Source organism: Rhinichthys klamathensis, unplaced genomic scaffold (assembly GCF_029890125.1).
Source record: "Rhinichthys klamathensis goyatoka isolate OS25496 unplaced genomic scaffold, OSU_Roscu_1.1 h1tg000341l_1, whole genome shotgun sequence".
Classification (NCBI taxonomy): Eukaryota; Metazoa; Chordata; class Actinopteri; order Cypriniformes; family Leuciscidae; genus Rhinichthys; species Rhinichthys klamathensis.
Window position 1 is genome coordinate 622067 of NW_026606855.1, and position 27702 is coordinate 649768.

The window sequence follows — 27702 nt, forward strand, 5'->3', positions numbered from 1 at the left end:
AAATTTAAGGCAATTATAGACAAACTTGAAAAAAAAAAAAAAGGGAAAATAAAATGTATTTCCAAGATTATAAAAAGACTCTTCATTTCAATGCTATATTTTATAAATGTCATAGTCATTTGTTAACAAACAAGTGTTTATTACTTCAATAAGCTCATTGTTTCTGCATTAAATTTTACATTGTTTAAATTAATAAATTTTTTCGCTAACTGTGACTTTGTATATGTACATTTCTGAAATGCATAACTTTGATGTGTATTGTGAAAAGTCCTATGGATATAAACGTGAACTGAACTGATTAGAAGTTAGTGTGTGGTAAACCCAAAAAATGGGACCAAATGTCCCAGTAATAACCTTTTTTTATAGTCCTTTTTGACATTGTGGGGACATTTTTAGGTCCCCATGAGAAAACAAGCTTATATATCATAGTAAGAAAGTTTTAGAAAGATTTTTTTTTCTGTTATGGTTGCGTTTAGGGGTATAGAATATATCGTTTTGCAGTATAAATATAATTATGTCTATGGAAAGTCCCCATAAAACATCAAAACCCAATGTGTGTGTGTGTGTGTGTGTGGCTGTGTGTGTGTGTGTGTTAGTATACCCCTTTGTCTGCCTAGGGAGTCTGCTTGATAAGAGTCTCTAGAATCTCTGAAACTGACAACAACAATCATTGACCATAAGGTGACTTTGCATTAGAGGTTCACACAGAGTTTGAAATAAAACTCACACACACTCATATCACAAAAACATGTTAATCACTTTAGATTCATTGTCTTACTTTCCAATAGACAGAGGTATTGTCTCTGAAAAGAAAGAAAACAAGAGAATTAATGTCTTTAGTTAATCTGAAGAAATATATTTTCACTAACAATCAACAAGTTCTCTAAAATGAATGTATGTTTCTCGTTTCAGTAGAAAAATTCAAAGTGAAAGACTAAAAAATGAGGCATGAACACATTTATGATCAGCACAAATTCAACACATTTGTTTAGTAATCTCTGAATGATAAATGATGATGTACATCACAATGTCGGAGCCCTGACAGATGTTTGTGAAATGGCCTTCGGTGTGTGTGTTCACTTACTAGAAAGTAAACACATAGAAACTGGTGAAACACAACTGCCAATCCTCTGCCTCTTTGACTGTATTTCCTGTTGGGAATCTGCCAACACATTAAGATGAAAGTGAACAAACAGGAACAATATATAAACATTTATTTTTCTTGCAGAACCACATTAGGATAATGGAAAGTCCCCATAAAACATCAAAACCCAACATGTATGTGTGTGTGTGTGTGTGTGTGTGTGTGTGTGTGTGTGTGTGTGTGTGTGTGTGTGTGTGTGTGTGTGTGTGTGTGTGTGTGTGTGTGTGTGTTAGTATACCACTTTGTTTGCCTAGGGAGTCTGCTTGATAAGAGTCTCTAGAATCTCTGAAACTGACAACAACAATCATTGACCATAAGGTGAATTTGCATTAGAGGTTCACATAGAGTTTGAAATAAAACTCACACACACTCATATCACAAAAACATGTCAATCACTGTGGATTCATTGTCTTACTTTTTGTTAGGCCAAGCTGTTCCTGTTCAAATGGAAAATGAATGTCTTTAGTAAATATGAAAAAATATATTTTCACTAACAATCAACAAGTTCTCTAAAATGACTGTATGTTTCTCGTTTCAGTAGAAAAACTCAAAGTAACAGACTAAAAAAATGAGGCATGAACACATTTATGATCAGCACAAATTAAACACATTTGTTTAGTTATCTCTAAATGAATGATAAATGATGATGTACATCACAATGTCGGAGCCCTGACAGAAGTTTGTGAAATGGCCTTCGGTGTGTGTGTTCACTTACCAGAAACTGGTGAAACACAACTGCCAGTCTTCAGCATCTTTGACAGTATTTGCTGCTGGGAATCTGCTATGCCAACACGTTCAGACGAAAGTGAACACCTCATAGAAAGTGGTGAATAGAGCTGGATACATGACTGTGGCTGCTGCTGGGCATCTGCCAACACATTCAGACAAAAGTGAACAAACAGGAATAATATATAAACATTTATTTTTCTTGCAGAACCACATTAGGATCTCGCCATCTTTATAGAAAAACAAACATGCACAGACACCATATGTAAAGCTATATATTTGAATGAATGCAAAACTAATTTCTTGGTCTATCACTTACGCACCACCACAACAAAAACGAATCAAAACAATTTTTTTTTTTTTTTTTTTACTGAATGAGTAATAATAAAAATCTGTCCTCAGATGCAGTCTTATGTACAAACATATAGGCCTCTAACTGTGTTTCCTGTCGCAGACGAGGAGCCCGGACTGGCTCGAGCTGGGGCGGACTGGTGGTGTCTGTGCTCTCACTGTGCGCTTACGGAGACTTGGTGTGAAATGAATTTCAAGCTGTGGTGGTGGCTACCCTTGTAGACGGAAGAGTGATTTCTCTTACCTCATAGGCGAGAGTGGCTTTTGGAGCTGTGCAATGTGGTGCATTGTGGGAGTTGTTGTCTTCCATACAAATACGCCCTAAAGTTACTTTCTGTCTTTCCTCAGTCAAGAAGGCACCAATTTCAAAATGTATGTTACATTTCAACTACACATATGACACACTTTCAATAAAGATTGATGGGTGAATTTCCCATGGGTGAAAAGCTCCTTCAAACAGCACTGATATGAGACTGAAAAGAAGAGTCAATATATTATCTTACAAGCCAAGGCTCCAGAAGGCAAGGCTCCAAAATTCCGGCTTAAAGGGAAGGCTCTAAAATTCAGGCCTAAAACACAAATTAATTTCACATTAAAATGAGTTGTTAAGTGACAAAGAATTATAGCATGTTTAAATCATCATTTCAACTAGAAAATGTGAGTGGAGCTTGGCATTTAAAAAGTTGTGATTTTTGACTAATTCATTCATAATGACAAAGGATGAGACATTTTTACATTAAAAAAGCCAAATTAATGTTTTTGGTTCCAATATGGTAACTACACGCCCTTCACATGCAGCCTGATGAAGTTATATGTACAGGGTACATCCAGATACAGTTCTGACATACCGTGACTGTGTGTCTGCACTCTTCTCCGAAGCAGGGGTCCTTTCACAGTCTGTCTGCTGTCTTTATTAACGGCAATGAAGGCTGTATGAACACTGCTCACTCCTGCCTGAACACTGAGCTCCACTATCTTTCTCCTGATGCCCTCAACATTTGCACCACGTGACCTTTCCTCCTGCTCCAGAGAACGGATCCGGGTGCGAGCCGCCAGCCGGTGGACGGACAACCTACAAAAACATGAAGGAAATTTGTTGGATTTGAAAAGCTGAGTTTATGTCATCCAATACAATGTCTTTCTGCGTGTTTGTGTGTGTTACCCAGTTTCCTCAGTTGGTTTGAGGCAAAAGTGGAGCTGGTTTGTTACTGGTTGATCTTCAAGCCTGTATTTGACTGTCACTTTTCCCTCGAAACCTCCTGAACTCTATAAAAGAGGGGCAGATATTTTATCATCTGAACAAATGAGAGACACCGGTCTCCAATTCTCATTAAAGAAACACATGCTAAATTATCCCACCTCTCCTTTAAGTTGGGCGTAAATGAGTGCCCTTTGACCCTGGAAGAGCACTTTGATGGGTTGAGACAGTGTGTCAACAGTAATGCCATCTGGAAGGGTCCAATCCACAGAGATATTAAACACAGGCGGCTGCAGCGCAAACCCGAGGGACTGCATCACCTGATATAGTTTGAAGAGAAAGAAAAACCATTGAGACATTTGACTAGGAAACATTTGTGCCTGTGAAATCCGGTGTAGAGCTTTACTTTGGGCTGCATGCGGTCGGTGCCTGTGATGAACTGAGCGTGACCAGATCCTTCCCTGGCCATTCCTGTGATGAGGGCGCTACTTGCACCCTCACCAATCCCGAATGAGAAACACCTGAACACACAATAAACTCTGTTACTGTAAATGATGAAGAGATGAATGATGGGAACATCAAACCCAGCAGACCTTTACCTGTGAGAGTGAACATGATGTTTCACCAGGTCCAGCACCTCTTTAGTGTTTCCCACTTCTCCATCAGTGAAGATGAACAGCTGAAGAGAGAAAAACATCTTAGAATTAAAGGGATAGTTCATGCAAAAATGATTTGTTTATCTTTGATGCACAAATGAAACAATTTTTTATGAAACCTGTGATTTCTGTCCAGGCATTGAAAGATTTACCTAAAACTTTGACACTTAAAAAAGTTCATAAAACATAAGTAGTGTGTAATCCATATGAATCGAGCAGTTTAATCCAAGTCTTCTGAAGAGACACGATTGCTGTGTATTATGAACATATTCAATTTAGGATTTGATTCACATCTAAACTTGGTAAACAGAGAGATTCAAAGGTGTGTGCTTAATACACAAGTACCAATAAGGTTTGTTCTGGTGCTGTCATGAGCTGGGTTTGTTCTCACTCTCTCTTTATCTCTGTCTCTCTCTCTTTATCTTTTTTTCCTCTCTCGATCTGGCCCTGTCTGTCTATTTTTCCAACTGTTCATCGTTGCAATTAGCCTTCGCACTGCTTCTCTGTGACACCTGTTCTCACTTTAGTCTCATTACTTCCTCTCTACTTCTAGCGTATGTTCCCCTTGTTCTTTGTCAGTTATTACGTGTGTAAGTGAGTCATGCCTGTGTGATATGTTATCGCCATGAAGATTTACCTTTTATTATCTTGTCTAGCCTAGAGGAGTTGTGCTAGTCTTGTGTGCTTTCTCAGCCCTGTCATCCTCCCCCTGGTGGCCTTCTACAGTCTTCTCTCTGCAGCTTTGTAACCACTTACAAGGACTGTTTTGCTGCCACGTGAATTACCAGCTCTGCAAACTATTACAAAGAATGGAGTATTCCAATTTTGCTGATCTTCTGCAAAGAACACTATCTTTGAATTTATTCCAGTTGTGTGCCATTGCTCGACAGACTGTCCAAATAAAAACGAGGTTAGGACGTTTGGTGTATACCGCCTTCAAAATATAGGGGGTGAGGGGAGATTTATCACCACAAGAGTTGTTTAATGCTTGAGTTTTGAGTTGAGTTAACTTTATTGTCCCCGAGGGGAAATTTTGCTTGGGCACAGTGCAGAGTTGTTTCATAAAATAAACATCATACAAGACATCACAAAACACATCAACAGAAACAGAAGCAAATATAGACACAGAAGAAAAAGGGATATAATTGACAGCACAATTCCATGGATTAAAGTGCAAGTGCTTAAGTGCTAGTGTGGTTGTTGCACATTACTCTATTGTATTGAAGTTTATGTAAAGTGCATATGCTAAGGTGCTAGTATATATATTGCACGTTGCCCTATTGCACCGAGATCACAAGTAAAGTGCTGAAGTGCTCACACAGTTTTCTTTCACATCGTTCAGCAACTTAATAGAGACTGGCACAAATGACAATTTTAAGCGATTAGTTTTGCATTTTGGTACACGGAGTCTTCTTCCTGATGGCAGGCTTTCATATTCAGGAAAGAGGGGATGTTGAGGGTCTGATTTAATTTTCATAGCCTGTTTCATAACTGCCTGACCATACAGGCTCTGTATAGGCTCATATTCTCTCCTCCCTATAATTTTCATGGCTATTTTGTGCATGTTGGCAAGCTTATTTTTCACCTTAACTGTCAGGTTGCCAAACCATGCAGTAATTCCATATTGGATGACACTCTCTAAGATTGCATGATAGAAGATCATCATGATATGACTACTCACACCACACAACCTTAGGCGCCTTAAAAAAATATAGCCTCTGCTGCAGTTTGTTACACAGGTTATCAACATGTGTATTCCAACAAAGAAGACAGTCAATATGGACACCTAAATATTTGTATGAGGACACCTGAGTTTCTTCCTGGTTTTTAATGACCACTGGTTTGTGGTCTGTAACTTGCCTCGGGTGGAAGACCATCTCCTTTGTTTTTTGGATGTTTAAAATTAGTTGGTTGGTGTCACACCACTTCAATTTTAAACCATGCCGAGAAAATTGTTGAAGACGATACTCATATCCTGAATGCCCACTTTAAATTATTACCATCAGGAAGGAGGTATAGGGTCTTGATGTGCAGGTCCAACTGAAAAATTCCTTTGTTCCTATTGCAATCAAAGCGTTAAATAGAGATAAAATACTGTGAATTGCCATTGTGTCTTACATGTATTTTAACTGTGTTTTGTATAATTCCACTTGTTTCTACTCACTTTTAATGTATGTTGTTTGTATTTACGGACTTTGCATGTCGTCCAAGACAAATTTCCTAACGATGGGACTAAATAAAAGTATAAACTAAAAAAAATAAACTAGACTGCCTATGTTAATTCTTCATTAAAGACTATTCCAAGAACTTGCCTTTGCACTTTGATCCTCTGTTTCTTCTGACAGAATAATCCGACCACACAATGGATCCAGCAAAGGAAGAACCTTTCCACTCGGTGGTCGTGTTGCAGGGGGCTTTTCTCGGTAGTCATGAGGAGTTGTCTGCCTCCAGACACGCTGTGGAGAGTTTAGCAGATCAAGTGTCTGACTTATCTGCCCAACTTCTTCACCTTCATCATGAGTCGTCATCACAGAATCGTCTTCATTCACCTGAACCGAGAATAAATAATCCTCCTTGCTATGCGGGTGAGCCCACTGAATGTAGAGCATTTTTAACCCAATGCGAGGTGGTTTTTTTGCCTTTAGCCTCAGACTTATGTAGGAGATTGTGCTTGGATCGCCTGTGTGGTCTCTTTGCTGACTGGCCGTGGAACAGCTGCTTGGGAGGCACAGGCTTCCTGCTATGGTCGCTACGAGTTGTTCAAGGAGGAGATGATCAAGATCTTCGATCATTCTGTGTTTGGACGCGAAGCCTCATGCCTTCTTGCTGTGCTGCACCAGGGGGAGAGATCCGTTTCAGATCGAGTTCCAGACTCTGGCTACCACTTCTGAGTTCAACATGTGCGTCGCGTGCTGCAACGTTTGCTTGAAAAATCGCATTTTTGTTTAGGCTGAGAAGTGTATGTTCCACTCCACATGATTGGTAATCTTCCTCGAATCCGTTGTGTTGGCAGATGGGATCAGCATGGACCCCGACAAGGTATGAGCGGCCATTTGTTACAAGAACTGCCTTTTTCCACCTTAGAAACATTGCTAAATTACGTAATATGCTATCTGTTTCTGATGCAGAAAAGTTAGTTCATGCATTCATGACCTCGAGACTAGATTACTGTAATGCTTTATTAGCTGGTTGTCCTGCATCCTCAATAAACAAGCTACAGTTGTGCAAAATGCAGCCGCTAGAGTTCTTACTAGGTCAAGAAAATATGATCATATAACACCAATTTTATCATCTCTACACTGGTTACCTATTAAGTTCCGTATCAATTACAAAAAGTACTACTACTGACCTATAAAGCCCTAAATGGTTTAGCTCCTGTGTATTTAATGGACCTTCTATCGCCCTACAATCCATCGCGTTCTTTAAGATCACTAAATTCGAGGCTTCTGGTCTATCCTAGGATATCTAAGTCGACTAAAGGAGGGAGGGCGTTCTCACATTTAGCTCCTAAACTCTGGAATAGCCTTCCTGATATTGTTCGTTGCTCAGACTCGCTCTCCCAGTTCAAAACTAGATTAAAGACGCATCTCTTCAGCCAAGCATTCACATAATGCTTATCTTTTGTACTACTGTTGAATCAGATCAAATGCATTAATATCATGAACAGCAGCTACGCTAATTATTTCCCATCTGCTTTTCTGCTGTTATCTCGGGACGCTAGTCCCGAGGTAAATAGCGTTCGTCAGCTCCAGTTTGTATCCAGCCTCTCACGGAGACTTCAGATGCCCCAACACCTGCGATGAGACGACTCGACGCCTGTGAAGAGACGACTCAACGCCGGCGATATGTTATGCCCTAAATTAATACATGATGATTGACTAACTCTATTCTTCTATGTACATTTCTGAAATGCACTTTCTGTAAAGCTGCTTTGAAACAATATGTATTGTGAAAAGCGCTATACAAATAAATTTGAATTGAATTGAATAATGGCCCGCTCTGGACTCTCGCGTTGCACTCCAACATTTTTGGGGGTTTGCTAATTTATACTGTCAGTTTATCCGCAATTTTAGCCAGGTTGCAGCCCCGCTGACAGCCCACACCTCGACCAGGTCTCATTTTACCTGGTCCGAGGTGGTTCAGAACGCGTTCGATCACCTCAAGAGGTTGTTAACCTCCGCTCCCTTTTTAATCACTCCGGATCCCACGAGATAGTTCATCGTATAGGTCGATGCCTCTGAAGTAGGGGTGGGGGCAATACTTTCCCAACACTCCTCGTGGGATTACAAGGTTCATCCATGTGGGGGTTTTTCCGCATCGCCGCTTTTCTCATCAAACTTCGATCCGTTTAGCTCTGGGGGAGTGGCGTAACTGGTTGGAGGGTGCCAGTGCTCCCTTCATTGTTCGGACCGATCAATATAATTTAGAGTATTCGTGTTGCAAAGACGTTGAACGCTCGACAAGCCAACCGGGCGCTATTCTTTGGTTGATTCGAGTTCTCCATCTTCTACAGACCCAGTTCAAAGAATAGTAAGCCTGATGCTCTCTCAAGTCAGTTCGGCTCGTCTGAAGGGGCTTCTTCCAAAAAGGGTATCCTACCACACCATTGTGTGGTTGGGGCTGCTGTCTGGGGAGTCAGACTGAAAAGAGCTCTTTCGCACATCACAAGATCACCTGAAGTTCCTGAGGGAACTTTGTTTGTTCCAGAAGCCACTCGCTCGGCCCTTCTCCGGTGGGGTCTTTCCTCCAAATTAGCCATCCATCCTGGTCTAAGAGGAACGCTGGCCATTCGCCAAATATTTTGGTGGTCTACTAGAGAGCGTGATATATGTCATTTTGTAGATTCATGTCCTGTCTGCACCCAGACTAAGAAGATTCATTTTCCACCCGTGGGTCTCCTTAGACCACTTCCCATTCCTTCTCGTCCGTGGCCGCACATCGCTCTGGACTTTGTAATGGGTCTTCCGCCGTCAGCGGGGAACATGGTAATCTTGATAGTGGCAGATCAATTTTCTAAGGCGGCTTATTTTATCTCGCGTCCCAAATTACCGTCAGCTAGAAAAAACGCACAGGTGACGGTCGAACACGTTTTTTAAGATCCATGGGCTTCCGACAGACGTCATTTCGAATAGGGGGCCACAGTTTGTCTCCCAATTCTGGGGGGAATTCTGTCAACTGATTGGGGCATCCTCCAGTCTGTCGTCAGGGTTCCATCCCCAGACCAACGGGCAAGCTGAGCGTACCAACCAGATTCTTGGTCGCATGTTGCTTAGTCTGACTTCTCAAGAGTCCTGCTTCCTGGTGCAACCAACTTTCCTGGGCTGAATATGCTCACAATTCGCTCCCGTCGTCCGCCACGGGGTTATTCCCATTCCATGCTTGCCTCGGTTACCAGCCCCCGTTATTCACTTCCCAAGAGACCGAGTCCTCCTTAAGTGTTATTTTATGTTTTTCAGTAAAGGGGAAGATGACATTTAGAGGAGTTTCTGTTATTGAATGTTGTGTTTACCATTGTGGCAAAGAGTAGCTCAGTCAATTGTTGTTTTCACCTTGATGCAAGTTAATGTGTTTAATAATCCCAAATCACATTTTTTAACTGATTGAAGTAGGTTATTACAATGAAAAAATTAGAACTGTGGTAGAATCAGGTAGAAATACCTCCTTAAAGCAACAACTGAAAATGTTCACTTTTAGAGTGTATGTCTGTTTATAAGTTTGAAAAAATCTTTTGAAAACTTAGATTAAACTGCTTGATTCATATGTATTATGTTCACTTGCGTTCTAAGAACTTTTTGAGGCTACGTCCACAATCATTTACATTTGAAAACGGCATTTTTGTTTAAAAACGCTCTCCGTCCACACTAGCGTTTTCCGACGTTTCAGTGTGGATGAGAAACTTCTAAATTCACCATACTGCGCATGCCTGAAAACTCAACGAGACGAAACAGATGGAAAAAAATAAAATAAAGTTATCGCGCAATTCTTCTAACAGGATAATTTTATTTAGCAAAATATCTCACCATCACTGATGCGTCCAGGTCGCACTCAGTCACCATATGTTTGGTCTAAAACGCTAAAACTGCTCTCCTGTATTGCCGCACGACAGCAAATGTGAGTACATTTTCTGTCATCTTTGCAGTACTGTGATATGAAGAATGTGCAAAGTAACATATTTTAGCAACAGTGTAAAAGTGAATAGCACATAACAGGCACTATACCGGTAAACATGAATATCTATTGGTACAACACGGATCACATGACTAAACTTACATCATCGTTTTCAAATACCTCCGGCTTCACTGTCACAGTGTCTGGTTGTGTTCCCTTGTTTGTCACTAGAGGTCCTCGTTATCACGGTGTCCTTCACTATTGACTTCATTTCCCAGCATTCTGTCTGTCACTGTCACTCATCAGTTCATTGCACTCAGCTGTTCCCCGTCATCATTGTTCCCAGCTGTTCATTGTTAGTCTTGTTAGATCTGTGTATATATGCCCTGTCTGTGTTTGTATGTGTACGGATTCGTTGTATAATGTCACACCACTTCCTGGTCTGCTTTCGTGTTGCTGGTTTGGTGCTTGTGCTTGTGTTTGGATTGTTTGGATTACTGACCCCTGCCTGGATGACTATGAGTTTGGATTGCCCTTTAAATTAAAATTACTGCACTTGGATTTTCAGCCTCCTGTGTGTGTTCCGTGACAGAACGAATCCGTCATCCCTTAAATCCAGCGGTAATTTTCATTTTTTATTATTTTTTGTAAGATCTCGTCCCCAGTCACTATGTGGATTCCACGTAGCGAACTTTCTCCTGCAGAGAGAGAGAATGGAATCTCTTTACTAGAATACTTTTCTAGATGTGCACAAAGGCACGAGGAGATCAGGACAGCTGAAGCCTCACCACGGGTCTCATCGAGCGCTGGGACTTCGTCGATGGTTTCGTCCAGTGCAGAGTCGGCACACATCCGTCAGAAAGGACGGAGGAGGAGGAGACTTCCGGCTGCCCAGCCAGAGACTGTTCACATTCCGTCTGCCCAGTCAGAAATTGTTCACGTCACGTCTGCCCAGTCAGAGGTTGTTCACATCTCGTCTGCCCAGCAAGAGACTGCTCACGTCCCGTCTGCCCAGCGAGAGACTGTTCCCGTCCCGTCTGCCCAGCGAGAGACTGTTCACGTCCCGTCTGCCCAGCGAGAGACTGTTCACGTCCCGTCTGCCCAGCGAGAGACTGTTCACGTCCCGTCTGCCCAGCGAGAGACTGTTCACGTCCCGTCTGCCCAGCGAGAGACTGTCCCCGTCCAGTCTGCCCAGTGAGAGACTGTCCCTGTTTCCTCTGCCTTCCTGAACTGGGACTACCTGGAGCGTCTGGCTCGGATATTGGATATGCCAGTCACTGCTGTTCCTGAGCCGGAGGCAGAGCCAGTGTCTGCGGGTTCTGACCCGGAGGCAGAGCCAGTGCCCGTTTCCGAGCCGGAGGCTGAGCCAGTGGAACAGTCAGTGCCCGTTCCTGAGCCGGAGGCGGAGCCGGTGCTCGTTCCAGAGCCGGAGGCAGAGCCAGTGCCTGTTCCTGAGCCTGACCCAGTTTTTGTGTCTGTCTTTGTGACTGTTTTTGTTCTAGTGTCTGTTCCCGAGCCGGTGTCTGTTCCCGAGCCGGTGCCTGCTGCTGCTCCCGAGCCGGTGCCTGCTGCTGCTCCCGAGCCGGTGTCTGTTCCCGAGCCGGTGCCTGCTGCTGCTCCCGAGCCGGTGCCTGCTGCTGCTCCCGAGCCGGTGCCTGCTGCTGCTCCCGAGCCGGTGCCTGCTGCTGCTCCCGAGCCGGTGCCTGCTGCTGCTCCCGAGCCGGTGCCTGCTGCAGTTCCCGAGCCGGTGCCTGCTGCAGTTCCCGAGCCGGTGCCTGCTGCAGTTCCCGAGCCGGTGCCTGCTGCAGTTCCCGAGCCGGTGCCTGCTGCAGTTCCCGAGCCGGTGCCTGCTGCAGTTCCTGAGCCGGTGGTTGCTCCTGTTCCACCGCCCTGGCCGCTCGAGGGGTCTTCACCGCCCTGGCCGCCCGATGGGCCGTCTCCGCCCTGGCCACCCGAGGGGTCCTCACCGCCCTGGCCGCCCGAAGGGTCTTCACCGCCCTGGCCGCCCGAAGGGTCTTCACCGCCCTGGCCGCCCGAAGGGTCTTCACCGCCCTGGCCGCCCGAGGGGTCTTCACCGCCCTGGCCGCCCGAAGGGTCTTCACCGCCCTGGCCGCCCGAAGGGTCTTCACCGCCCTGGCCGCCCGAAGGGTCTTCACCGCCCTGGCCGCCCGAAGGGTCTTCACCGCCCTGGCCGCCCGAGGGGTCTTCACCGCCCTGGCCGCCCGAGGGGTCTTCACCGCCCTGGCCGCCCGAGGGGTCTTCACCGCCCTGGCCGCCCGAGGGGTCTTCACCGCCCTGGCCGCCCGAAGGGTCTTCACCGCCCTGGCCGCCCGAAGGGTCTTCACCGCCCTGGCCGCCCGAAGGGTCTTCACCGCCCTGGCCGCCCGAAGGGTCTTCACCGCCCTGGCCATCTGGTGGACTGTTTGCTTCGCCCTGGTCGCCCGATGGACTCTCTGTTTCGCCCTGGTCGCCCGATGGACTCTCTGTTTTACCCTGGTCCCCGGTTAAACCCTCACCCCCTGTTCCTGTTTCCCTTCATGGACCTGGCCCACCATCCCTCCCCCTGATCCTCCACCGTTCCACCTCCCTCCTGAAGTTTTGTGTTATCTTGTACTATGTCTTGGAGCGTCTGGTAGCCGCTCCGTAGAGGGGGGGTTATGTCACAGTGTCTGGTTGTGTTCCCTTGTTTGTCACTAGAGGTCCTCGTTATCACGGTGTCCTTCACTATTGACTTCATTTCCCAGCATTCTGTCTGTCACTGTCACTCATCAGTTCATTGCACTCAGCTGTTCCCCGTCATCATTGTTCCCAGCTGTTCATTGTTAGTCTTGTTAGATCTGTGTATATATGCCCTGTCTGTGTTTGTATGTGTACGGATTCGTTGTATAATGTCACACCACTTCCTGGTCTGCTTTCGTGTTGCTGGTTTAGTGCTTGTGCTTGTGTTTGGATTGTTTGGATTACTGACCCCTGCCTGGATGACTATGAGTTTGGATTGCCCTTTAAATTAAAATTACTGCACTTGGATTTTCAGCCTCCTGTGTGTGTTCCGTGACATTCACAGTCCACACTACAACGCGAAAACGGCGTTTTCAAATTTATCCGCTTTGGAGAGCGTTTTCCAAAAGATACGTTTTCGTTGACTTAAAACGCCGTCTCAGTGTGGACGGATGGCCAAAACGGAGAGAAAAATATGTTTTCAAATGAAAACGTATTAGTGTGAACATGTCCTGAAGCATCAAAGTATTAGGTGAATGGACTTCAAATGGAGGAACAGAAACCTCTCAGATTTCATTAAAAAATATCTTCAGTTTAAAGATGAAGTCTTAAGGGTTTGGAACGACATGAGGGTGAGAAAAAAGTGGCAGAAATTTAATTTTTTGGTGAACTAACTTTTTAGTTTATAGTCATTCAGATGCATGTTGAGGTGTTGTTGTACCTGTCTGGGATGGTCAGGGTTACAGGGCTGACTGTAGATGTGTTTTAGAGGCTGTAAAATCTCTGTGCCGCCCAGGTCTGTTTTAATTCTCTTCACACTCTTCATAGCCTGATCCATTGTGTCCTGATTGTACACGACACTCTGACTGCAAAGGCACACAAAAACATCTCCTCATCTCCTCTCTGACAGATTTCAAAACTGAATATCAATGAATGAAGATCTAGTTACTAACGGGAAGAAAGACTCAAAACGAGAGCCAAATCCATAGATATTGAAGTAGCATCCCATGGGCAGACTCTTCAACAGTAACAGCAGAGTGTCCTATAGAGAGACATGGACAGATATTTAAACTCAACATGACATCATAACTGATTCTATTTGTGATGCACACCATCAGAATGAGCAGAAATCAAAATGAGCAGTTTTTAGAAAAACATGAATTTTGGTCAAACACTGAAATGTTTTCAAATGTTGTAAAATTCCAACTAAAAATTCTGCCCCAAAAAAGTCTGAAAATTTAACAAATCAGTGTATTTTGAACAGCGTTCTTGTTCACTTTCATACACTGACTGTTTTTTATTGTACACTGAAGTACCTCCGTTTTGAAATCAAGAGAGAAAAAAATCTGTTTTGAAACTACATTTTGAACTGTGCGGTGTGACTATAGCCACTTGCATTTGAGTGGGTTGTGAAGGAGCATTTGACCTACTGAACGAATAAACCCCTTTACTGAACGAGAGACAATCTGTTCATGAATCTAATTCTTGAACAAAATGAGGGATTTTTCATCAAAGCGACTACAATGCAAAAAAAAAGTGTAGCAATATTATAAATATGCACAAAATGTACAAATTAAATTTGACCTCCACTTAAAAAGCAGAATCTTAAATCTTGCCTTTGCGCTTTCTATGCGCCTCTGTGCTCCTGTCCCATGATGCATCACATCACACATACTGCCTGATCTGTCCATCACGAAAACAAACTCTCCTTGTGTTGCCAGTGATGACATCACTTCCTCTGGGAATTCTGGGTACAAACTTATCATGATCACTGGGTCCCTCATCAGAGAGCCTGAAATAGAGAGAGAGAGAGAGAGAGAGAGAGAGAGAGAGAGAGAGAGAGAGAGAGAGAGAGAGAGAGTCAGTGAAACCTTGATCACTCAATCCCATAATGCCAGTGAGCTCAGCTGCAGGTCCGACCTGATGGGGCAGTGGCCACTCCTGCCTCCACTATAGCAGAGGGCTGATGGGTCTCCTGATAGTACAGAAACAGCTCAACGTCCTTATCAAACATGTGACCAGGACTCAGATTCACCTACACACATAAAAACACATGCATAACACTACTGTGCTCACACATCCAGATAAACACATGAAGACACACACAGTACCGTAGCCTGAGTGTGATCGGAGTGGAGGAACACTAGAGGATCCAGAGTGCAGTTGGACTCTAGTTTGGAGATGGGCTTTGGAGAGCTCACATGGACACTGAGTGTCAGCGTGTAGGGAACAGCTCCACATACTGATGAAATCTCTGAGACCATACAAGCTCCTGAACCTGACACACACAGAGAGAGAGAGAGAGTGTGTTAGAATCAGCTTGTCTCCGCTAATAAAGTGTGTGTCAGCAGCTGCTGCACCTGCTGGTGTGTATCGGGGGTTGAGTACAGCCGGCAGACAGAAGCGCAGCGAGTGGTCGGCCTGCACATCGAGCTCGGTGACGTAGATGATGGTGACGGCAGCGTTCTGACCCGGCGACAGACACCCGACACTCAGTCTGAACACATCAGGACTCTCTGCGCTCTCTTCCAGCAGAAACGCCTGCTGACCCGAACTCAAAGCGTCATCATACCGATCCCTCGCCTGCAAGACACAATTATATTACATGATGCACAGTAAACATTATATGCAAATACGCTTCCTACAGACTTATATTTGGACTCACGGTTTCTCTTTCTTGCACCTCTGCCACAATCTCCTGCTCTCCGATCTTGGCACTGAAGTGGCAGACAGCAGCATCAGCGGGCAGAGGGAACACGAACAAGGCCTCCAGGGGGCGCTCTTCCTCATTCACATACAGCAGAGTGGAGGAGACTGTGGAGACATGATCCTGAACACGGACCTCCACTGAGATGCTCTTCAGAGGCACTGAGTCACACAAAGCAACAGAACAAGAACAACATCACAAAACGTGACTATTAGACTCTCTAAATTAGCATAAAAACAATAACGTTTTGATAAAAAAATTCCGAACATATGGCATTTGTGAAAAATATTTCGGTTAAAATCTACCTTCACTATAAAATAATACTAGCAAGCAACTTTATTTATATAGCACATTTTCAAACAACAGACGTTGCCCCAACATTAAAATCGTGCAACAAAACAAAACATAATTTATTCAAAAGCTAAAGAAAATAAATGCGTTTTTTAAATAAGACTTAAAAGTGGTAATTAATGGAGCTGACCTCACGTGGAATGGTAAACTATTCCAAAGTTTGGGACATACCACAGAAAAAGCACGATCTCCTTTTGATTTTAAATGACAACGAGGGACCTTTAAAAGCCTTTGATTGGAGGACCGAAGAACTCTAGAAGGAGAGTAGGGAATAATAAGATCACTGTACTGGGGGGCAAGGCCTGATAGGGCTTTGTAGACAAACAAGAGGACTTTAAAATAAATCCTGAATTTAACCGGAAGCCAATGTAAGGATTGCAGTACAGGAGTGATATGGTCTCTCTTTCTCACACCCGTTAAAAGCCTTGCCGCTGCATTTTGCACTAACTGTAGGCGGACTAGCATAGTCTGGGGGAGACCAATATATAAAGAATTGCAGTAGTCAATCTTTGATGAAATAAAAGAGTGAACCACAATTTCCAAATCCTTAATAGATAGAAAATGCTTTACTTTAGCAATTGATCTCAGGTTAAAAAAGCTACCTTTCACAACAGCACCAATTTGTCTATTAAAATTTAGTGATGAGTCCATGATCAGCCCTAAACACTTAACATGATCTTCAATCTTTAGGGACAAGGAACCTAAATGATCAGGAAAGGTAGGTGAGATGGGAGAGCCTACACAGTTTTACTCTCATTTAATTGGTGAAAGTTGCTAGAAAGCCAAAGTTTTATGTCGCTGTAACATTCCTGTGCTTTGTCCAGTGAACATGTTTGATGATCTAAGCTTACAGGAAAGTAAAACTGGAGATCGTCGGCATAACAGTGGTATGAAATACTTTACTTCTGAAAAATAGTGCTAAGAGGAAGCATATACAGAGAGAACAGCAATGGTCCCAAAATCCATATAAAGCCCCCCTCGCGACAAACTTCATTGTTTAAAAAACACAAGCTCTACCACATATTAATAAATGATAGGCTAAATAAATTTAGAAACAATAAATGTAAACAGGTGAATTCATACCCGGTAACCCAGATCATTTTTCTCAGTCACAAGACCGCAGTTCATCATTCTCAAGCTGCGTTAGAGGAAATTACTAGTAAGATGACCTACTTTAAAGTAAGCGAAAGTGACAATCAAAAACCGAAAATACACATTTTAAATGTGCCTTAAATCCCCACATAAGACTCAATTAACAAGTAAATACGTGTTTCTGAGAGTTTCTAGAGTCACACAAACCAACAGAACAACCACACATCACAAAACGTCTATACATTAGCATAAAAACAAGAGCGAACAAGAGCTTTTTGATATATAATAAAAAAATATGAATTTAAGAAGAGCATGTGGCATTTGTGAAAAATATTTCGGTTAAAATCTATCTTCACTAAAATAATACTGAGATAAAGCCGACAAACTTCACTGTTTGAAAAACACATAAGCTCTCCAACATATTAATAAATAAATAAATTTAGAAACAATAAAAGTAAACAGGTGAATTCATACCCAGATCATTTTTCTCAGTCACAAGACCGCAGTTCATCATTCTTCTCACGCTCATGATGAACTGACTAGATGACCGACCTACTTTAAAAGTGAGCGAAAGTGTGAAACCGAAAAAAAAAAACCGAAAATACAAATACAAAAATAAATCTTCACAGAATACTCAATTAATGAGTAAACAAGTGTTTCTGAGAGTTTCTAGCGCGACCGTTTGGGGAAGAGAAAAGATGATTTCTGGAAGTCGTTGAAACGCTCCGCAGTTTCAGTCAGAGTCAGAAGACCGTTAAACTCTGCGCGAGATCAGTGATCCTGCTATTTAAACAGGTTTGGCTCATGAATATTAATTATCTGCAGAAGAGACGTAAAGCTGAGATTTTTATTCCAAACAAATTTTCTATACAGGAGTTTATAAACATATGGCTGATTCTTACATCAGGGGTGATAATTCCAGATACTTTAATAACTTTTTCCTAATTTAAGAGTGTCTTCCGCACCCGAAGTGGAGGTTTACGGATTCCAAGTTGGAAGTTTCTTCAACTTCCAAGAAACTGCTATCAAATCTGAACATATTACTCGTTAGTTAGATGTCATCTACTTCTTGTTGACAAGATTTTGTAACAACCCCATGTAGGAATATCACTGCAAACATATTTATTGAATTAGCCTACCGTTTCAACAGACAAAAACAACAGCTATCAATAATAAAAATGTCATATACAACAATTCATGTAAAACGGGAGATGTTTAGAAAAAATACAATTTGCTTATATTTTAAAATTATAAGAGAAAACATTGAGATAAAGCAGATTATATGTGTTGGTGACTCTAATGATGTCATAAACAAAGTGGAATCGAACGCGCGGGTTTTACTGTATAAGCGCGTCACAGACTTACACACTTTGTGGGTTTGTTGTAGTGGTCGACAGAGAGTGAGTGTTTTTTTCACAGCGATGGGACAGCGAGGTTGTAAAGTGAGTCCAATTATTGGCGAGGTGTGCGATCAACATCAAAGCACACCCCTAAAACCCAGCACCAACACGGCGGTTCAGCATCCTCATCCTCGCGATGAGACTGAGACCCCTGTTGATGATGCTGGTGTGGGAAAGAGCCAAGAGAGGAGGGTGATATTAGTGAGAGGAGGAGGAGAGGAAGAAAGTGAGGAGGAGTTGAGGAGGTTGATGGAGAGAGGAGATGATGAGGAGGAGAGGAGTGTGATGGAGAGAGGAGGAGAGGAAGAAATTGATGAGGAGTTGAGGAGGTTGATGGACAGAGTAGGAGAAGGAGGAGGCGATGAGGAGGAGAGGAAGGAGTCAGGGAGAGTGCTGAAGAGAAAGAGGAAGTGGTGGAGGAGGCTGGTCTCTTTCCTCAGAGCTGACAGAAAACAGGCTCCAGAGATCAGCTCAGGTCAGGGAGAGGAGGAGCAGAGGGATGAGGGAGAGAAGAGGAAGGTAGCATGGCCAGGAAGAAGTAGTGATGGTAAATTACACCAGACCATCTTATGAGAATATAAATGACTAGATCTCTGTTTTGACCTCGTAAAAACTTATACTGTATCACACACAATATCAAATACACGTCAGTACAAATCATACCAAAATCCACATCAATGCCATGAGATCTTTATTATATGATACAACATTACACTATATATACTGATGTTAAAACTGTAAATATTCAATATAGTCTGTTAAAGCTGCAGTCCGGAACTTTTCCTCTTTGTCGCCATCTCTCTGTTCGAAATCTGTAACTGCAGTGATTCGCGGAATTATCATCTTTACGTGGGTTGTAAATCGGCATGAAACAGCGCGGATGAACACAGTGCTTTGAGGCGAGTGCTGCTGTCAGTCACCGCGCTGTGTGGATACTGTCATACAGAATCACAGATTCACTTTTTGAAAGTTTGACCAACATAATAATTTTCATAAGAAAATGTCTTCTGAACAAGTAAGTAAAATCCATTTTTGTTCTGACCAACTAAGGGGGAAAAAGCATTCGACATGATAAGCTTCGTTAGATTTAATCAACGTGATTTACAGCAACCGTGCAAATTATAGCCTACTTTGTTCTCAAATTGTTCATGTTAACAACATCAGCATTGCGTGACTAATGTTAAATTTAATGTGTTTTATGGTTAGCAGCTACCTGTGTAGTTCAGAATTCATATTCTCCATAAAGCAAAACGAGAAAGGCACAAGGAAACTCCATAACTGTGTGAATTAAGAAAACGTACTGTTACACGATTGAACTATTGAAATGTCTTACTTGTTCAGCAGAAAAAAGCCATCTCTTCTTCCGTTTCGAACCCCTTCAAAACACGGAGTTCACGCACTTTTCAAAAGCCCCGCCGATGTTTAAATCCTTGTGTTCGCATGAGACGGTTTCTTTCTCTTTCTCTAGCCACCTTAAATCCGAAGTACGAAGTCTTTTGGGTTTTATAACTGCTGAATCTCCAGTTGACACTGATGATTGTTGTTTGGATCTTTCTGGATGCCATAAGTTTAATTATGTAAAGTGCTGCGAGAAAAGCCTATACATCTAAACATCTCGTCATGCGCAGTATAGCCGGCTAGCCGAAACTCTTCTTTATGTGTACGGGTGTGACGTCATTACGCAAAGACATGCTCGAATTTCCCGCGGAAACCCACCAGTACCACTGGAATTAAAATCATTATTACAAGCTAACCGTTTTGAATCTAGCTATGGCAAGCAGATAGTTTTGACCACTGGCAGAATAAGTTTTTTTTTAATATAATTATTTTGGATTATTTTTAACTTAAAAAAGTTACGGACTGGAGCTTTAATTATTTAAAATACAGTCAAATGAAAAAACTATATACATCATGTTATTTTGTCTTTTAATAGACTACATCTTCAGTCACTATACTATTGGTGATCAGCTGGGGAAAGGTGGTTTTGGTGTGGTGTACGAAGGGAGACGTCTGGAGGATGATCTTAAAGTAAGTCAAAATAAATCAAACATGATCTAGATTGTGACTCAATCTCATCCTTTGAAAGTGTATTTTATGGCTTCTACACACAAATGAATTGTTTGTTTTGTTCATCAGGTGGCCGTGAAATACGTCACAAAGACGAAAGACGCTAAATGTATATTCATTGTAAGTAGGCTGCACAATATAAAACATCTCATATTAACATTTATCACAGACAGATATTTGATTGTTTATTCAACTAACAAACTGGTCCAAGACTGAGCTAAATCTTTATTTGCAAACCAAATTCTTCTAGCCTGATCATCCAAAGCCCCTTCCTAAAGAGATCGCCCTCACCATCCTGGCGAGTAAAGGTCCCAGCGTGCCGGGGATCATCCGGCTGCTGGACTGGCAGGACCACCCTGACCACTTCGTTATGGTCCTCGAATGTCCCTCTCCCTGTGAGGATCTGGCCCGGTTCATGAGGCGTCACGGTGGAAGACTGGATGAGGAGAAGGTCCGGCACATCATGAGGCAGGCGGCTCACGCTGCCAACATGTGCTGCGATCGCAGAGTCCTCCACCGTGACATCAAACTGGAAAATCTCCTGATTAACAGTGAGACGTCTGAAGTCAAGCTGATTGACTTCGGGTGTGGGGACATTCTGAGGAGTTCGGCGTACAGGTCATACTCCGGTATGTATTGTAACTCAAAACTCCAGTTATGCTGTAATGCATTGCAAATGTACACATCAGACAAAACCTCTTTCCTCAGGCACATCAGCGTACTGTCCTCCCGAGTACCATGCCAAGGGGAAGTACTACGGCAGGCAGGCGACGGCATGGTCACTAGGGATTCTGATGTTCGTGATGTTGTGTGGACATTTCCCTAGTGACTATGACCTGATGCTGCTGAAACAGAAGCTCTGGTCCAAACCCAACCTGTCAACAGGTGAGATCTAGAATTAATAATTCACTATCATACAAAACATGATGTAAAGTTTAAGGTAATAATCAGACGTCTTCTTGCACAGAATGCTGTCGCCTCCTCAGGTCTCTGCTAAAGGAGCAGCCAAGCCGGAGACTTAGTCTGGGGAGAATCCTGTCCCACAACTGGTTTAAGGTAGTGAACCTAAGATCGGCTAAAAATCATTTTATTTTCTCATAGGAAGAATTTGCTAAGTCAAATCTGTTATTTTTTCTCTGTTTTGTTTCAGGTCGTCACATAAGCCCCTTTTTTGTTTTGGTTTGCACCATCCTGAGTCCAAGAGGTTTCCATCATGGCCTCTGAATGCCAGAGCTTTCTGCCTCCACCTGTGCCTCTCCGATGACAGAGCTCCCTTTCCTGGTCACACCCGGTAACAAGGGTCCTGATATGACTGATATATGATTATATATGACTGCCTCCTCAATACCAGTGCTCCCAGTCATGGCTGCCCCAGTGATTCCTGTTCTTGCCACAAGGTCAGCACTCACGACCATTTCAGCCACAACGGTATCCAAGCTCCTAGTTATTTCCGTCCCAGAAGTTCCCATCATTACCGCCTCACAGGCAGTAAATAATTCTTGCCACTGCCGGCCCAGAGGTTTATGTCTCTCTGTTTCTGTTTAAAGCTCCCTACCCTGTCTGTCCAGGACCAGGGGTTCCCGTCATGGCTGTATGGTCCTAGAAGTTCTTGCCATGGACGCCTCAGAGGTTCAAATGCCAGAACTCATCCACCAGAGAATGATGTTCTGGTCTTCAGGCTTCCCGTCACGTCTCAGAGGTTCCTGCCACAGCTGTCCGGGGATCTGAGCTCCTTGTCTCGACCGTCCTGATGTCAGAGCTCCATTTGTTTCATTCTGGGTGTCCATCCAGCCATTAAAGGGTAACTAAACCCTAAAACAACTTTTTTTAGTTAATGATCTGTAAGACTGGGGCTTTATTAATGCCGTTTCAGTGATTCGAGTAAGTTTTTTGACATTTGGGTATAAAGTGTTTTAATTCTACAATATATGGTGTATAAACGTCTGAGTGCTGCCCTCTTCAGGTTGAACGGTGGATACTGCAGTTGAATTTTCCTATTGGATGTTGTGGTACTGCGTGACGTAAGCAGGCACCAGCTCACCACGGCCTTGAGAGAGTCGTTGAAGAGTCGTTGAAGTCCTTGACAGAGAGAGAGAGACGCCCCCCCTCCGCTGGGCTTTGCCCACTTTTCCAGCATTTTTCAAACATTGCCAGTGGGTGGAGTCAGGCTCTGACCAGGGGTTGAGTTACTTTTTAAAAGCAAATCTGAAATAAAATAAAAAAGTCTGAAATTAATATTTACATTTAGTCATTTATCAGATTCTTTAACCCAAAGCAACTCACTGTACAAATGGGGAACATCACAAGCAATTTATCATACGACTCTCAACAATACTCTCAAAAAGTATCACACAATTTCAAACTTTCGATAGTTAGAGTAGATCATCATCATCAACATAATCATCATCATTCATCGCCTTGAAATCAGAATCTTTTTAAGGAAAGAAAACTACAATGTGCAAGTCAATGTACAATTTTTATAAGGATCAGCATATGTGAAAATTCACTGCATGAAATTGACTGATTTGTGTCATCTCGTTTATTTTTTTTATTTACAATTTGTAATATTTGCTTGTTTTTTAAGTTAGTATTTACATTTTTGTTTTTAGTATTTAGTAGGGGTGTAACGGTACACAAAAATCACGGTTCGGTACGTACCTCGGTTTTAAAGTCACGGTTCGGTACGTTTTCGATACAGCAAAAAGTAAGAAATGCCAGAGAAATTTCCTATTTGTTAAAAGAAAAAATATTTTTTAAATAATTGTGAGTTTTCCTACATCTTGAAACTTTCAGGTTTATAAATGGGTGTCATCTTTGAAGGATGAACAAATAATGTTTTGGTCATCACATTAAAAATAACATTTAAATATATGAAGAGTTCATTTTCTTTATTTTTATCAAGCTTGTATATTTAAGTTCAGTAATTTCACTTAAATGGCGATGAAGATTACCTATTAATTGTCATTTGAGTGAAATTACTGAACTTAAATATACAAGCTTCATAAAAATGATCATTCTAGAAGAAAATTTCAAAGGCTTTTGCATCTGAACTCTTCAAATATTTATTTATATAATATTTGAGTTTTGAAGTGCTGGAAAAAGATGTGTGAAGTACTTGAAAGCATTTCACTATTCCAGCCAAACTGATTACAGTTATGGTGAATGTTGCTGGTCTGTGGACGTAAAGTATTACTAACTTAGTTCATTCACGGCACAATATTTCTCCTGGTGTCCACGTCAGCGCTGTTTGATCTAATAGAGATCTACGGTTAATAACGGAGAAATGTGAATGCTTCTCACTAGATCTCGCAGCGATGTTATTACTTCAGTGGCGAATTCAAATGTTTTCTTCACTTGATCTTAGCGCTGTGTAGTGACAGTGTCGCTTGATCGAGATCGGCTCGCGCTGCACAGATGTTGCTGGTCCGAACTCCGAACTGATAAACGATCCGTGAAGCACATAATGAGTAGCGCAGTTTCGTTCCGCTTTCTTTACGCTTGCCATTTGATGTTGCGCAACGTTGTGGTGGTCGCGCCAGCGCGAATTTTGTCGGTAGGAAAAATGGTCCAAGGAATCGTTCGGTTTGTATGCGTACCGAACCGGAAGCCTCGAACCGAAACGGTTCAATACGAATACATGTACCGTTACACCCCTAGTATTTAGTGTTTTTAATTAGTTTAAATTTTCAAATACCCTCCTCACCTGGTGGTGCGTAATCAACGTCATCATCATCCATCAAACAGCAATACAATTCCTTTCAAGGAAAGAAAACTAAAGTTATTGGCATATATTTATGATCTGCAGTTTTTTGGTGGATCTGACTCATAAAAAATGTAATTGACTGTAATGCTAATTGCTCGGTTTCACACAAAAAACAACAGACACTATATTTTTAAAACTGCACAGAAAATGTAAATAAAACAACTTTCCTTACACATTTGGACACAATCTAACATAATGTAAAGATGTAGTCTTCCACTTGTGCTTGTATTAACATTTCTGTGAATATTTCTCCAGGTTACATCACTGGTGTCTGATTCTTATTAAAGAAACACATTAAATCATCTCACCTCTCCTTTAAGTTGGGCGTAAATGAGTGCCCTTTGACCCTGGAAGAGCACTTTGATGGGTTGAGACAGTGTGTCAACAGTAATGCCATCTGGAAGGGTCCAATCCACAGAGATATTAAACACAGGCGGCTGCAGCGCAAACCTGAGGGACTGCATCACCTGATATAGTTTGAAGAGAAAGAAAAAACCATTGAGACATTTGACTAGGAAACATTTGTGCCTGTGAAATCCAGTGGAGAGCTTTACTTTGGGCTGCATGCGGTCGGTGCCTGTGATGAACTGAGCGTGACCAGATCCTTCCCTGGCCATTCCTGTGATGAGGGCGCTACTTGCACCCTCACCAATCCCGAATGAGAAACACCTGAACACACAATAAACTCTGTTACTGTAAATGATGAAGAGATGAATGATGGGAACATCAAACCCAGCAGACCTTTACCTGTGAGAGTGAACATGATGTTTCACCAGGTCCAGCACCTCTTTAGTGTTTCCCACCTCTCCATCAGTGAAGATGAACAGCTGAAGAGAAAACAATAGAGATACTCATTATGGATGGGTCACAATGGTTCAACAGGTCGACTAGCCTGTTTGACATTTAAATGTAAGATTGACACTTCTGATTCTGATAATTGTGCTTCAAATTAAGTTGTGAGAAAGTGGTAAAACACTTTCATATAATGTAAGTTTTTAATTAATTACCTTTAAAAACAAACACACACTTTTAGAAAGATTTCTTTGGCCATTATGTGGCATATCACTGTTTTGGGGCATCTCTAGTCAAGATGGTTGCATTTGATCAAGTTAAAAATACACCACCTATCTTGAGGCCCCTGCTTCTAAACCAAAACATAAATACAAATTCTTCATTAAAAATGATTCAGGAAACCCACTGTAATTCTGTACATCCCAGGCACTGAAGACATCTAACCAGTAGTTCAGATGCATGTTGAGGTGTTGTTGTACCTGTCTGGGATGGTCAGGGTTACAGGGCTGACTGTAGATGTATTTTAGAGGCAGTAAAATCTCTGTGCCGCCCAGGTCTGCTTGCATTCTCTTCATCTATGGAGAAACCATAGATATTGAAGTAGCATCCCATGGGCAGACTCTTCAACAGTAACATCAGAGTGTCCTATAGACAGACATGGACAAATACTACTTAAACTCAACATGATTCTATGGACTTAATGCTCATTCCTGGGGCCTCATTTCTAAAGACGTGGATAGATTGATCCTCTATATGAATGTATGACAGTTTCCAAAATCCTCAGTGTTAGAATCAGCTTGTCTCCGCTAATAAAGTGTGTGTCAGCAGCTGCTGCACCTGCTGGTGTGTATCGGGGGTTGAGTACAGCCGGCAGACAGAAGCGCAGCGAGTGGTCGGCCTGCACATCGAGCTCGGTGACGTAGATGATGGTGACGGCAGCGTTCTGACCCGGCGACAGACACCCGACACTCAGTCCGAACACATCAGGACTCTCTGCGCTCTCTTCCAGCAGAAACGCCTGCTGACCCGAACTCAAAGCGTCATCATACCGATCCCTCGCCTGCAAAACACAATTATATTACATGATGCACAGTAAACATTATATGCAAATACGCTTCCTACAGACTTATATTTGGACTCACGGTTTCTCTTTCTTGCACCTCTGCCACAATCTCCTGCTCTCCGATCTTGGCACTGAAGTGGCAGACAGCAGCATCAGCGGGCAGAGGGAACACGAACAAGGCCTCCAGGGGGCGCTCTTCCTCATTCACATACAGCAGAGTGGAGGAGACTGTGGAGACATGATCCTGAACACGGACCTCCACTGAGATGCTCTTCAGAGGCACTGAGTCACACAGGGAAATAGCTCAATGGCCCATGCAAAATAATGCATGAGCCGGAAGTTATGGAGGTAAGACTAGACAAAAGTTTTCTTTTCTTTGTCTTACGTGGAGTTTGCGTTGGGGTTTGGAATGAACTACAAGCCGGTCTCTTTGAATCCATCTTCTATTTTTGTCGAAAGTTGACTAAAGTTTTGTCGCTCGAGTTGTCTTCGCTGATACGGAGAATGGCGGCGAATACACAAACCTGCCAGACATAGCCAGGTGAGCGTGAACGCACATGACGTCACGCCCAGTCTCAAATTCCATCCCAAATCCCTCTTATTTATTTTATTTACTGTACAGGATTATAGAGGCAGTCGCAGTGATCAGAGAAGGGCTCATTCAGCCCATCAGGCAATTGTTTAACCCTCAGACGGTCTTCCTTTCGGAGTCACATCCTGGGCCTACCCGGTCAGAAGTGACCGGAGACCTAAAAATGAAACTTCCTCCATCCCAGTAAAACCAATGCAATTTATTTTTGTTCTATAATATTTATTCTTTTTTAGGTTAGTTTTTGCATTATGATTACAGTCAAACCTAAACATTGTGTTAGAAAGAGAAGCTTGTGTTGACAAGAAGCACATTTTATACCCATTTTTTTTTATTCAGAATTTGTAACAAAAAATTATTCATTATTATAAATTATTCAAGCAATTCATTCAATTATAACACTATGTAAAATAACATTTAATGAACAAGTCTATATAATGAACATTTGTGTAAGTCACTGAAAGTAACAAAACAGTGAACAAGGTTCATACACATTTTAACCAATACATAGTCATGTCCTCAGCCGTCTAGACTTCGCCTCAGGCAACATCGCAACAAGTGAGTGAATCGGAAAGTGAACTGAACGTTATGCCGGCCGAATATAAGGAAGTTAAGACAAGGCGAAATATTTTTTTTTTATTAAACAGTTTTTGTATTAATCACATATTATGCTGTGTTAAAAATGAATTAAAAAAAAAAAAAATTCAATGACTTTTCCAAAACTTTCTAGGTCTTTTTATTTTTTCAAAACCTTTTCAGGCCTGGGATTTGCATTTTTCAAATTCCATAACTTTTCCAGGTTTTTTTTCAAAACGTACGAACCCTGAATGAACAGTAAAAAAGAAAACAGCAATAATGAATAAGCTAAAGAAAGATGAAAAAAATATAAACTACTATATTAAAAAAAAAATGGGGGTCATTTTTGACCGAAGCCGAAGTGTGACAATTTTTTTACGACCACTTAGCATGCTCGGATC

General features: G+C 42.4%; 2 protein-coding genes across 3 annotated transcripts in view; one reads left to right on the forward strand and one right to left on the reverse strand.

The window, feature by feature from the left end:
- The window catches only part of LOC130106469 (von Willebrand factor A domain-containing protein 5A-like), a 48852-nt gene that overhangs the window by 1066 nt on the left and 20084 nt on the right, over window positions 1-27702 (reverse strand). Inside the window, exons 11-26 of the mRNA XM_056272600.1 lie at window positions 26216-26418; window positions 25911-26133; window positions 15567-15769; window positions 15191-15484; window positions 15013-15153; window positions 14822-14936; window positions 14518-14693; window positions 13855-13943; window positions 13623-13767; window positions 4019-4098; window positions 3826-3940; window positions 3581-3739; window positions 3384-3487; window positions 3007-3293; window positions 2725-2790; window positions 1860-2012 (exon numbers count right to left, since the gene is read on the reverse strand). Coding sequence (XP_056128575.1) covers window positions 1860-2012; window positions 2725-2790; window positions 3007-3293; window positions 3384-3487; window positions 3581-3739; window positions 3826-3940; window positions 4019-4098; window positions 13623-13767; window positions 13855-13943; window positions 14518-14693; window positions 14822-14936; window positions 15013-15153; window positions 15191-15484; window positions 15567-15769; window positions 25911-26133; window positions 26216-26418 — 2553 coding nt within the window. The remainder of the gene's footprint in view (window positions 1-1859; window positions 2013-2724; window positions 2791-3006; window positions 3294-3383; window positions 3488-3580; window positions 3740-3825; window positions 3941-4018; window positions 4099-13622; window positions 13768-13854; window positions 13944-14517; window positions 14694-14821; window positions 14937-15012; window positions 15154-15190; window positions 15485-15566; window positions 15770-25910; window positions 26134-26215; window positions 26419-27702) is intronic.
- LOC130106513 (serine/threonine-protein kinase pim-1-like) lies at window positions 20348-21896 on the forward strand. 2 transcript variants are annotated; one of them, XM_056272663.1, is made up of 6 exons: window positions 20348-20479; window positions 20588-20638; window positions 20769-21147; window positions 21227-21403; window positions 21486-21574; window positions 21669-21896. In XM_056272663.1, the coding sequence occupies exons 1-6, from the start codon at window positions 20363-20365 to the stop codon at window positions 21678-21680; spliced, it is 825 nt and encodes a 274-aa protein (XP_056128638.1). In that variant the 5' UTR covers window positions 20348-20362; the 3' UTR covers window positions 21681-21896. The 2 variants fall into 2 exon arrangements, with proteins under 2 accessions (XP_056128638.1, XP_056128637.1); XM_056272662.1 differs by having other exon boundaries at window positions 21486-21896.

Excerpts from the sequence above, each read along its gene's own strand:
- LOC130106513 (XM_056272662.1), top strand. The coding sequence starts at position 20,363 with ATGTTATTTTGTCTTTTAATAGACTACATCTTCAGTCACTATACTATT. Across the intron at positions 20,639-20,768 it reads ACGCTAAATGTATATTCATT|CCTGATCATCCAAAGCCCCT; the intron begins GTAAGTAGGCTG and ends AAATTCTTCTAG. Across the intron at positions 21,148-21,226 it reads GGCGTACAGGTCATACTCCG|GCACATCAGCGTACTGTCCT; the intron begins GTATGTATTGTA and ends CTCTTTCCTCAG.